Source organism: Muscardinus avellanarius (genome assembly GCF_963383645.1).
Source record: "Muscardinus avellanarius genome assembly, chromosome: 7".
NCBI lineage: Eukaryota > Metazoa > Chordata > Mammalia > Rodentia > Gliridae > Muscardinus > Muscardinus avellanarius.
Genome location: NC_137793.1, coordinates 25603886 through 25616520, shown reverse-complemented (window position 1 = coordinate 25616520; position 12635 = coordinate 25603886). Strand labels below are relative to the sequence as shown.

Genomic DNA, 12635 nt, shown 5'->3' with positions numbered 1-12635 from the left:
TGTTTTGGGTATTTAGAGTTCATATTTCATTGTTAGGACAGATTTTTTCTGAAAAATAAATAAATAAATGTATGATAGTTTCACCTAAAAAAAGAAAAAGAAAAATATATCCTCTGGTAAGAAAGAACGCAAAAAGAAATATTGAAGTGTTATTTCTAAGTCATCAAAAGCTTGGTATCAGACAAATTAAACTGTTATGTGAGATTACCATTGTTAATTTTGGATAAATTGCTATAATACTAGATGTCAACCACTAAGCCAAGCATGGGAAGGAGGGATGGGGAGGGAATGAGGTGGGGATTGGGTAGGGGCTAAATGGGCAATGTGTGCATGTATGTCTACACAAGTTTTTTTTATCCCATTATGATGTATGAATACAGTGCACCAATAAAAAAAAAATTTTTTTTAAACCACTTGGGCAGAGTTTACAGTTTGGGTAGTCCCTCCCATTTTCCTCTTTGCTCCAATCCCTGACCAGCCCTCAGAGGTGAAAGACACAGCTGCTCTGAGACAGAAAGTTAGGTCCAGGATTCTTGTGGAGGAGCCCATCTGCTTCTAGGTCTGCGGCTTCGCCCACATAAGCACTCCACCATCCCCAGGGATGAGTGTTCAGAGACCCATGTCCAGGCTTTGACCTTGACTTTGAGGCCACAAGGAAATTCTGTGCCACGGAAGCCCTAACATCAGAGAACACTGGCTTCTTTCACCTGCTGCTGTGTCCAGCAACTTCCTGGCCCCTGGAAGCCCACATTGGGCTCTGGGCACAGGCACTGGCCATGAGGCACTCCAGTCCTGCCTCTGGAAGGCTCCTCCTTCCCTGGGGTCACCCTTGGAAGGAGCCACAGGGGAGCTGAACCTGACCTGCCTGCCCCCCGCCACTCCTTCTCTACCCACCCTGGGGTTCTTCCCCACTGTGCCCAGGACCCCAGAGCAAAAGCTTATGTTTTAAATGCATATAGTAAAGCTATGTTAAATTATAAAGGAAATCAATGAAAAGACAGTCATGAAAACATTTTTTAATTTTTTCAATAACTCAGCTCATGCCCTTTCCATTATGAAATTTACAATATTAGACAAGGTGACCACTGGCTCGTTTTTAGTTGCAGAAATAAAATCAAAACAGGTGACTTTGTCAGCTACTTAGAAAAGTAATTTTGTCCCTTGAGCTATAACTATTAAATTACTTTAAATTTTTAAATTAAAAAAGTCTTAGCTTTTTTTAAACAATGCAATAAACTTATACATTCATTTTCAATTTACACTCAAAAAACAAGATCTATTCACTTGATTTAGCCATAACGTATAGATATTTTAAAACATGTCATATGCCATAAATATATATAATTATTAGTTGTCAATTTAAAGCAAAATAATAAATAAAAAGATCTAATAAAAAGATTTAATATCTAAGATAAAGTCACAGTAATCACAAGTTATATAAAATATCTGTAAATCAATGTGATATGAAAATATCTGCAATTGTACAGGCACCACAGCTGTCACGGTCATTCTGTTCATGAGAGAAGGAAATGCTGAAGTGTAGTGAGAGTTTAATACAAATAAAAATTTTACTTTTCCTCCCTCTGAGGTTACTAATCCCTGGGGAGGAAGGTGTCTATAGGTTTCAGATTTAAAAGCCCTGTACATGAATTTCATACATGTATAGCACTCTCCTCTGAAGATATGTAGGATGACTTAGAGGCTAGAGGTCCAACCCTGTGGGTCTCATTTGAACAACATGAGTTCAAATTCCCGCCCTGCACTTTTGTGTCTGTGTGACCCAGGCAAGTCACTCAACCTCTCTGGACCTCGATGTGCCATCTATAAGGTTAGTGGTCCTCATAATTCCTCCCTCAAAGGACTGTGTCTGTGCCTAATAGTTGGCACACAATAAATGTTCAATAATTTTCATTCATATTGATATTTTTTTTAACCTGGCCTTTCAAAAAAAATAAAACCCTAGAACGTAGTTGTTCTTTGGTTTGGTTTTCCTTTTTCCTTTGTTGTTTGTTGGTTGACCAGGCTGGGGATGAACCCAGGGCCTTGCACAAGCTAGGCAAGCGCTCCCCCACCGAGCTCCGCCTCCAGCCCCCACATGATGGTGCCTAGCTCTTCGTTTTCCACCTGAAGAAACTGCAGTTCACAAAGTGGAAGTTATATGCACAGATTCACACAGGTTTCATTGAGAGTATTTTGATCAGAGGGAAATTCCAGGAAGGTAGCCTGCAAGAAACAGTAGGAACAGTGGAAATACTCAGGAGAAAGTGAGAAGCATTCCACCACTTGCCAACGCGGGGATCCCATGTCCAAGTTCAAAGCACCCTTCCTCGCCAGTAAAGGAGCCCCATTGGTGAATGCACATCTGCACCAGCCACTGTGTCCACAGCCAGCCTATCCGCATCCCTGGGGAACAGCCAATCCCCTGCAGGACCCCACCTGTCCCCTCAAGCAGGAGGTAATGATGGCACAGACCTCCCACCCCACCATGACCCAGACCAGCGGCAGTCCAAGGGATGGCACAAGGCCCGTACCAGGAGAATCAGGGCCAAATTCAGAACTTTGGTTGAAACTGCAGGTAAATGGTTCTTTTTTGCCCTGGAGTTCCTAGGATGGCGGCCTGGAAACCTGGGGCCATTGCTAGCCATCTTTAGCACAGCGTAGGGAGAGCATGCCTGACAAAGTCCACAAGCAACAAAGCTGAAGAGATAATGTCCTGGTGTCAGGGTCCAGACCGAGGCACGCCAAGGTCAAGGTTGACCAAACTGCCTTTCTCACTGTGGGCTTTCTGTTTAAATGATAAGTTGGGCTTTTGCCACTTTGCAAACAAATCTGCCTCTGCTAATTAAATCCCCTCACCCTATTTTCTTGCCTCTATCTTTCCTAACCCACACTCGGCAGGGTCCTCTGAACCCCAACACGTGGAAGCCTGCTTCTGCTAGTTTCTGAGCCTGTGCTTCTGACAGACCCATCCTCTGCCACCACCGCCCAGCTGAGCCGTCTGTGACAACCTGCATTGGTTTGGGATCCCAGTTCCACTCTCTGCCACGCTTCCTCGGCAGGAGTCAGGCCCTGAGCCCACTTCTGTGCCCCACTTGCAGTCCCTGGTACCATGACTTCCTTTCTATTGCTACAAGTCTAAGCGCAACGTCCAGCTGCCCTCAGCCGATTGCTTCCCTCCCTGCTCTTCACTCCAAGGAGAGCATCCACATGCCAGCATTTTTCAGCTCAGTCATATTTAATTTTTGACACTGCTTCCTATATCTGGCAAGGAAATCGCTTGGAAACTCAGACCTAGGGTAGCCCATTAAACTGAAAATAAATTCCTTATGGAGATCAGTTAAACCTAAGCCATTACAAATCCCAGCCTGGAGAAAGAGAAGGGTTAAGACTTTCTAATGCCCTGACAGTTAAAACAGCCATTAAAACCCGGCCTAAATCTCTAAGCCATGATTTTAAAGTACTGTTGAGAAAACTCAAGGACAAAGTGGGTTTAGGCAGTAGTGGGACAATTATAGAATCAGGGGGAAAAAGGAGAGTTTTCCATTCATCCTAGCTGCAGGGAGGCCTGTGTGCAGCCTTGCAGTGATTTCCCAGAGCAGCGCTTGGCTCAAGGGTCCCTTAAGGAAGAAGACAAGCTCCTGCTTTCCTGCACGGAGAAAGGGAAAGAACTCAGGGGTCGCTGGCCACGGGACGGCAGCAGGTATGTGACTCTCTGCACTGGCTGGTCGCCCTGACTTCTGCAGACCCTCCGGGAAATTCCCTGGCTGGGAGTTCATGGGCACGAGTGACAACCTGTTGTCATCTCCAAAGCAGCTTCTGTGTGCCAGGCCCTGTGCTGAGCTTCCTGTGTGCTCACTCAGCTGAGCCTCCCAGCAGCCTGTGGCATCCATACTGATGATGGCCTGCCCATTCACAGCAATGGTGGGTGTTTCTGCGGCACTTAGTATATATGGGGCACTGCGTCAAGTGCCGTAGATGAACCCACTTATCTTCACAATTGCCCTGTAACATAAATATGTTTTTTGGTTTTTAGGGTTTTTTTTTTTTTTTTTTGCAGTACTAGGGATGAAACCCAGAATCATTCTACCTCTGAGTGACACACTCAGCTCTATTTTTTTATTCATTATATATTTTTTTGACTGTCCTAAATTGTTTATTAGGTATGAATCTTACAAACATTACTTATATTAGCGGTAACAGTGGGGCTGGAGAGTATTACGCCTTCTCCAGGCTGCGCGGCGGGAACCACCGATGGTGTGGTGGAACTTGTGGCCCTTTCCAAGGCCACGACTCTTGCGGCCTGCAGACGTCAGCCCGCGCATCTCCCTGTGCTTGTGGACTGGCTTAGTGATCCACTGGGTGTCGGGATTTCTTCTGATAGCTTTATGGAATGGATCAATGAGGATAACCTCAAAGAATTTGTATGTGGAATCTTCACCAACCCAGTAAGAATTCAGGACTCTCAGAGCCCCACAGTGGCGTCCAGCTCTCTCCTCGGCCACAGACTGAAGGCTTCGTGCAAAGTTTAGCTGGTTAACTCTGTGATGGACAGGCTTGCCATAGGTTGCACCCTTAGGAATGGGGTGCTTGTGGCCACCCCGACGCGCCCGAATCCTGTATATGACATAGCCTTGCTTGGCTTCGTATCCCAGCCTGCGAGCTTTATCCGGCCGGGTGGGGTGGGGAGCCCGGTGCAGCGCAGAGAGCTGGCGATACTGCCAGCAGCGGACCCGCAGCAGAAAGCGCATCACATCCGACTGCTTCTTTCTCCATAGCTCCTGGATGTACTTGTACGCGCCCACCTTGGCTTACCTGATGGCTGCCGCCAGACGGAAAAGCTTTATTCATTATTTTGAAACAGGGTCTCACTGAGTTGCAAAGGGCCTCGCTAAGTAGCTGAGGCTGGCCACGAACCACGATCTTCCTGTCTCAGCCTCCCAAGTACTGGGATTACAAGTGTGCACCACCACACCTGTTTGATATGGTTCTTTTTTAAATGAGGAAAACAACACAACAGCAAGTTTCAGGAGCTTCCCATAAATGGAGAAAATATTTTCAAATTATTGATCTAATAAGAGCCTCTAGCTCAGAATCTGTGAAGGACTCCTACAACTCACAACAACAATAAAAAACAATTTTAGAAAAAAAACTTAGACCTTTCTCCAAAGAGATACATGTGGCCTATACGCACGTGAAAAAGATGTTCAGTCTTAAGGAAACATTATCTTACACCCCAACTAGCATGGCTATGATATTTTTCTCCGAAAGGAGGTGAAGCATTGGAGAAATGGGCATCCCAGTGAGTTCCTAAAGGTCACACAATATGATGCAGTGCAGAGGAAAACAGTTTGGCAGTTCCTCAAAAAGTAAGCAGAATAAGCAGAAACTCTAGGTATGTAACCAAAAGTACTAAAAAGGCATTTCAACAAAAATGTAATTAAGAATGGTTCTTGCCAAAAAAACGGGAACAACCCAAATGTCCATCAACTGATCAATGCAAAAACAAAGTGTGATATATCCACAAAAAGAATATTATTAAGCCATAAATAGGAACAAAGTTTTGACACATGTAAGAACACAGAAGAACCTCTAAAACATGCCGAGTAAAAGAAACCAGCTACAAAACATCACAACTCAGTCTATTTAATGTTTGAGAACACCATGGACTGAGTAGTTTATAAACAATGCTGATTTATTTGGCTCACTGTTCTGGAGTCTGAGAAGTTTCAGATCAAAGGCTGCCTCTGGTGAGGACCTTCTTGCTGCATCTTAACAGAGAAAGAGGTAAAATAAGGAGAGAAAGAGGGCATGGTGGTGCATGCCTGTAATCCCAGAACTTGAGAGACTGAGACAGAAGGGTCTCAGGTTTGTGGACAGCCTAAGCAACTTAGCAAGGCCCTCCCCAAATTAGTGAGACCGTTTCAACATAAAAAATAAAGCTGGCGGTGTAGCTCAGATGTACAGTGTCCTGCATTCAATCCTCAGTACCACAAAAGATAGCAATGAGAGAGACAGAGAGAGAGAGAGAGAGAAGAGGTCAATTGGTAGTTGGTTTCTATAAAGCCATTCTCACAGACAGCACAACAGTGAATCATTCATGAAATCAGAGCCCTTATGCCCTTGTCCCTGTTGAATAACACTGGTGCACTGGGGATTAAGTTTCCAACACAGAAACTTTGGAGACACATTGTCACCTGCGATGTCATTCCATGCATATGAAATATTAAGAATAAGCAAATCCAGCCAGGCGTGGTGGCGCACGCTTGTAATCCCGGTATTTGGGAGGATGAGACAGGAGGATCACGGTTTGCGGGCAGCCTCAGCTACTTAGTGGGGCCCTCTGCAACTCAGTGAGACCCTGTTTCAAAATAAAGAATAAAAAATAGGGCAGGGGGTGTAGCTCAGAGGTTGAATGTCCCTGGGTTCCATCCCCAGACCCGCAAAAAAGAAAAAGAAAAAGAAAAAAAGAAAAAGAGTAAGCAAATCCAGACAGGAAGCTAGGTTGCTAGGGAGTGGAAGTTGGGGAACGGGGTGGCTGCTTCGTAGACACAGGGCTCCTTTTTTGGTGATAGAAATGTTTTGGAACTAAATAGAGGTGGCTGCACAGCATTGTGAACGAACTAAATGCCACTGAGTCAAACATTTGGGGACGGTCGATCACATCATTGTATCTTTTTAAAAAATTATTGGTGCATTATAGTCTCCCATCATAGTGCAGTTTAGTGTGATGGTGACATACATGTACACGGCGCTTGGTGAGCTTTCCCTCGGCTCTTTTCCCGAGCCCACCTACTTCCTCATACAGGCTATTGAGAGTGACACTGGAATGCTCACATGTCAGTGAAGTGATTCCTTCCTTGACCCTCCCTTCCCCTAGACCACTGGATTTCTCCTCCATTATCTAGAGCCCCTCTGGTCCCAATTACTCCCTGGTTTGCACATATTAGAGAAAACATATGACCCTTCACTTTCTGTGACTGGCTAATCTCACTTACATAATGTTCTCCAAGTCCATCTATTTCCCTACAAATTATATAATTTTGTTCTTTCTCGCTGAGTAGAATTCCATTGTGTGTATATCCCATAATTTTGTAACCCATTCTTCTATTGATTGATACCTAGGTTGGTTCCATAATTCAGCTGTTGTGAATTGTTATAAGCATGGGTATGTATATATCACGATAATAGTATGAGTTCAGTGCTTTTGGAAAGATACACAGAAGTAGTGTAGCTGGACCATAGGGTGGATCCATTCCCAATTTTCTGAGGAATCTCCATACTGATCTCCATAGCAGCTGCACTAATTTTTAATCCCACCCACAGTGTATAAGAGTTCCTATTTCCCCACATCCTTGCCATCATTTACTTTTGTTTGGCTTCTTGATGGCTGCCATTCTGATTGGGGTTAGATGGAATCTCAGTGCAGTTTTGGTTTACAATTCTCTGATTGCTAATGATGTTGAACATTTTTTCATGTACCTATTCGCCATTTGTATGTCTTATTTTGTGTCTGTTTAGTTCAATTGCCCATTTATTGATTGAGTTGTTATTTTAGTGTTAAATCTTTTAAGTTCTTTGTATATTCTAGATATTAGTCCTCTATCAGAGAAATAGCTGGCAAAGGTCTTCTCCCATTCTATAGGCTCTTTCTTTAGACTTTTAATGATTTCCTTTGATTAGCAGAAACTTTTTAGTTTAATTTTATCCACTTATTAATTTTTCTTTTAATTGTATGAGCGTTGGTTATCTTATTGAGGAAGTTTCTACCTGTGCCTACTTGCTGGAGTGTTGGCCCTACGCCCTCTTCTAGTAACTTCAAAGTCTCTGGTCTAATGTTTACGTCTTTGATGCATCTTTACTTGACTCTTGAGCAGGGTGAGAGGTAGGGATTTAATTCTATTTTCTATAAATGGAAGAAAATTATAAGACACTAACAAAAGAAATTGAAGAAGATCTTAGAAAATGAAAATATCTGCCTTGCTCTTGGATGGGCAGAATAAACATTATCAAAATGGCTATTCTATCAAAACTGATCTACAGAGTCAGTGCAATCTCTATCAAAATACCAATGTCATTCTTCAGGGCCTCACTACACCCATCCAGTCACAGGAGACCCAAAGGTCTGCTCAGACCTACAAGCCACACAGCACAGGACACACGCCTGAGCACTGCGGTGATGCAGAGTCACATTTGCCCACGAAAGCCTTTGTTCTAGGTTAACCAATGGAGTTCCAAATGAGGGTTCCCTGGATGAGCCTTCAAGGACCCGTGAATTTAGCCCTCTGAGTCTTTGGAGGGCATCTGAACCTCAGAATTCATTCTACAGATGACAGGTACTTACTTGCAGTTTGAACCCAGCCGCATATGTGTATTCCTGCAGTGACTTGTAACAGTGAAAACATGGGAACACTCTAAATGCCCGTCAGTGTGGACACACAGCCATCATGGCACATCTGCACGGCCTTCCTCAGAAGCTAGAGACCCCCAAGGCCTGCTATGCAAACACCTCCCAGTGTCTTCTGGGCTGAAAGAACTAACAACAAGGACACACAAAGTTCATCCATCGGCCTCACTGGGCTTGTTGTTAACGGTTCTATCTAATGGTCCTATTTTGATCTTTTCCATGCCCATGATTGTATGTGACTTTTATAATAAAAACTTAGTTTCAATAAAGTAATATAAACACCTAATGTCAATGGAGAAGTGGAGTCAAGCATATACATATCTGTTGCTTGGATTACAGAAAAAGATAAAACTAGCCATGAAGCTAAATTTTGCATTAAAAAAAAAAGATTAGTCTGTGAAGTTTGTTAAGCAGTTTTAATATAGATTCTTTGGCCCCACACCAGACCTACAAAACCAGCCATTGTTAGAGTTGGGACCAAGCTTCTATACTATGAATTTCCCTAGGTGATTTTAAAAAGCCCCTCCTATGTGCTACCCTATTTCTCCCCCCAACACACACACAGTAGAACAAGAAACACTGACTTTGACCCCACCACTCACTGAACAGACTTATGCCATGTAATTAACATCTGGGACTCTCAATTTTTTTCTATGTAAAATGTCAAGAGGAAGAAAAACATCTATTTCTAAAAACTGGGAATCAGATGTTAGAAAGTGGATGACAACCCCATCCCTGAGCCAGAAGAAAGAGGGGGCTCAGGCTCAATCAGATATAACTTGGGAGTTATTAATAATGGGCCTTAAACCCGCTCTTAACTTTTTGTTTTGTTTTGGTTTTCATTTTTGGTTTTTGAAATACTGGGGATAAAACCCAGGGGCATTCCACCTCTGTGCTACAACCCCATTTTATCCCATTATCTTGAAACAGGGTCTCACTCAGATGCAGCGGGCCTCACTAAGTACCTGGGCTGTCACAGACCTGAGATCCTCCTGTCTCAGCATCCCAAGTACAGGGATTACAAGCATGTACCAACATGCCCCACCTCTATTTTTTTTTTTTTTTAAATCAGGGTTTCCTTAAGTTGCTGCGGGTCTAGCCCTTCTACCTCCGGGATACACTCCCACGAGCTACACTCCCAGACCTATTTTTTAACTTTTTTTTTAATGTGGAAACAGGGTCTCTTAAACCAGCGAGGCTGGCTCCAAACCAGGGTGATCCTCCTGTCTCCATCTCCCAAGCGCAGAGATTACAAGCGTGAGCCACCACACCCGGCCACCCTAACATCTTAAAACTACCCACAGCAAGCTCCACACCTTCAGAAAAAAAGGAAGTGGTTGTCTTAATTTGTCCTCAGCTTTGCCAACCGAAAGAAAGGCAAGAAGGCAGTGACAGCAACTTCCAGCACCTGCTGAGGCCCTACCTAGCTCGACAACGCTGAAATTCAAAGACTACAGCAGCTATAGAGAATTCCCACGCCCAGGGGAGCAGCCAGACCCTCGGAGCCAGAGCACAGGCCGGGAGGATATGTGTCCCGAGATCATGTACCTGGTTACTTTACCCTTGAGATATTCTCCCCAGTGCAGAGATAGTAAAACAAATAAAATAAAAAATAAAATAAAACCTCCTTTAATCACCAAGCCTCAAGCTAGGGTCCCCTTGGCTGACCAGGCACCAGAGACCTACAATGAAACACACACACACACACACACACACACACACACACACACACACACACACTTTTTCCTTCAATCCTACAAGTAGTATTCGGTGTCACATGCACTGGTTGCGCCTGTGTGTATGTATGTGTTTAAAAGCATGAAATTTGGCAACATCAACACGTGTGTGTGTGTGTGTGTGTGTGTGTGTGTGTTACCAGAAATGGAACCCAGGGGCTTTCTACCTCCGGGCTACACTCCCAGACCTGTTTTATACTTTATTTGGAAACAGGGTCTCACTAAGTTGCTGAGAGCCTCACTAAGAGGCCGAAGCTGGCTTCAAACCTGTGCGATCCTCCAGTCTCAGCCTCCCAAGCGCGGGGATGACAAGCGTGCGTGCGCCACCACGCCGGGCTAACATCGACACTTTCCGCACACTCTGATATCAGAGTTTTAACTTGGGCCTGGCCTTCTCCTGCGTTTTCAGTCTTTGGGGAGCCCTCACACCCTGGCTGCGGCCGGCTCCGGGGATGCGGGCGCCCTGAACAGCGCCCCCCGCCCTGGGAAGCCGCCCAGCTTGTGCTAAGCGCGTGCATCTCACGGCGAGGAGGCGCCACGGCCCGGCACCTGGCCGCCGCGTCCTCGCCAGGCTCGCCAACAAAAGCGGCGTGAAATGCTCGGGAGAAAGGCGGCGCTGGCCGGGTGGGGAGCGGCGGCGGCCGCGCGGGCGTGCGCCTGGCCCCGGGGTGAACTCTGCTCCTCTGCGCGCAGCTGACGGCGGCGCGCGGCCGCGGCCCCGCTCCCGCCTCCCTTTAAAGAGAAGGGCGCGATTGTGCGGATTTCACAGTCTGGGCACCGCTGAAAGGGAGAGAATTAAGTCTCGCTCACGGCTCTTTTCAAGGACGCCGCGGCTGCGATGCGCCTTCATTCAGAATATATGAAGCCTTTGTGCGCCGGGCCAAACTCGGCGGCCGGCTCCCGGGCTTCTCAGCGGACACCACGGTCATTAGCGCCGCTGCTCCCGCCGCCCCGGGGCCGCCTCCGCCCGGGAGCCCGCCGCCGTCCTCCCGGGGGCGCGGGGCGCGGCGAGAGCCTGCTCTCCCGCCCCGTCCGGGCGCGCCGGGTCCCGCAGGTGTTGCCAATAAAGCCTAGCCCGCCCCCCCCCACCGCCCGCCAGCGCCCCGCAGGGGGCCCCGGCCGAGCTGACCCGGCGGGGGCAGGGGGCTCCAGCTCTGGTTGCGGGAGTCGGCGATTCCGAAGGGGCTGGAGGGATGTAGACAAAATACTTTAATTGCCCTGCTTTCCTCCGTGGGGATTGTCACCGTGAGATGAAAATTTATTTATTTATTTATTTGTTTATTGCCTAAAAGAGATGAGATCTGCACTCCAGGCCGGTGTCTGAGGCCTGCCCTGTCCCACGCGGGGCTCTTTCTGTCACTCGTGGAGGGGTGATGATTCATGCTGGTGAGCTAGCTGTATCGCTTACACAGAGAGGCAGCCTAATGAACCCCTTCGAACATCCCCTCTCAAGAACCAGAAGAATCTGTTCTGTAGCCCCCAAACCTACACTCTTAATAAAGAGTGATAGAATTTGGGGGCTAGAATAAAGAAAATGTGGCGTGGCGGTGCTGCTCTGACAGCTTGCCCCTCTTTGCTAGCTACACTCCCATTTTCTCTCTCTCTTTTTTTTTTTTTTTTTTTTTTTTTTGCTGGTCTTGAGATGGAACTCAGAGGCGTTTGACCTCCGAGCTACACCCCTTGCCCGATTTTTTATTCTTTATTTTGAAACCGGGTCTCACTGAGTTGCAGAGGTCTCACTAAGTAGCTGAGGCTGTCCACGAACCGTGATCCTCCGGTCTCAGCCTCCCAAATGCTGGGATTACAAGCGTGCGCCACCACGCCTGGCTTCCATTTTCTCTTCTCTCTTCTCTCTTCTCTTTCTCCCTCTCCCTCTCCCTCCCTCCCTCTCTCCCTGTCTCCAGTGCTTAACTACAGAAAATATGTGGCTTAGCACAGTTTTGAATACAACTCTGTGTGTGTATGTGTGTGTGCGCGTTGCTTTGCACAAAGGAAAACAGTTTATTAGACCAGCAATTACTGCAGTACACAATTCCCCGGGTTCAGTGCTGCACTGAGCAAGATGGCCCTCCCCAGGGTCTCTGGGATTCCGAGTGGGGTTCAGTAGGCCCTACAATAGGTAACCCACCACCGGAAGCAGGTGCTGCCATCTCTGGACAAACCTCTACTTCCCTTCAGCAAGGTGGAACTAAGTAATAAAGCCCACAAGGCGGACCCCTACTGGACCAGCTTCCTCTCAGGCAGCAGAACATGGTGTTTATGCTCAAGGGGTCTGTCTCCCATTAAACTCAGGAATTCCCCTTTCCATTCTTTGCTTTCTTTGCCTGTAACATAGAGATAAGGCTATACCTATCTCTCACGTCATCGCTGCTCTCAAATAATAAGACATGTCAGCTATTAAATAGTTCATTCTTTTCAGGTATAGCTATCATAAATTGACCTCTCACTCTGCGAGCTGCCTACACATCTCTACAGCATCTCTACAGCCAGGTCAG

At 46.3% G+C, this 12635-nt stretch overlaps 1 protein-coding gene across 1 annotated transcript; it reads right to left on the bottom strand.

Annotated features, from left to right (window-relative positions):
• Nucleotides 1-4187: 4187 nt before the first annotated feature.
• LOC308265007 (large ribosomal subunit protein eL15-like) lies at nucleotides 4188-6898 on the bottom strand (the record flags this gene model as incomplete). Its single annotated transcript, XM_080698638.1, has 2 exons — nucleotides 4188-4802; nucleotides 6740-6898. 2 exons carry the CDS (start codon nucleotides 6896-6898, stop codon nucleotides 4188-4190), a joined length of 774 nt encoding a protein of 257 aa, XP_080554764.1.
• Nucleotides 6899-12635: the final 5737 nt, after the last annotated feature.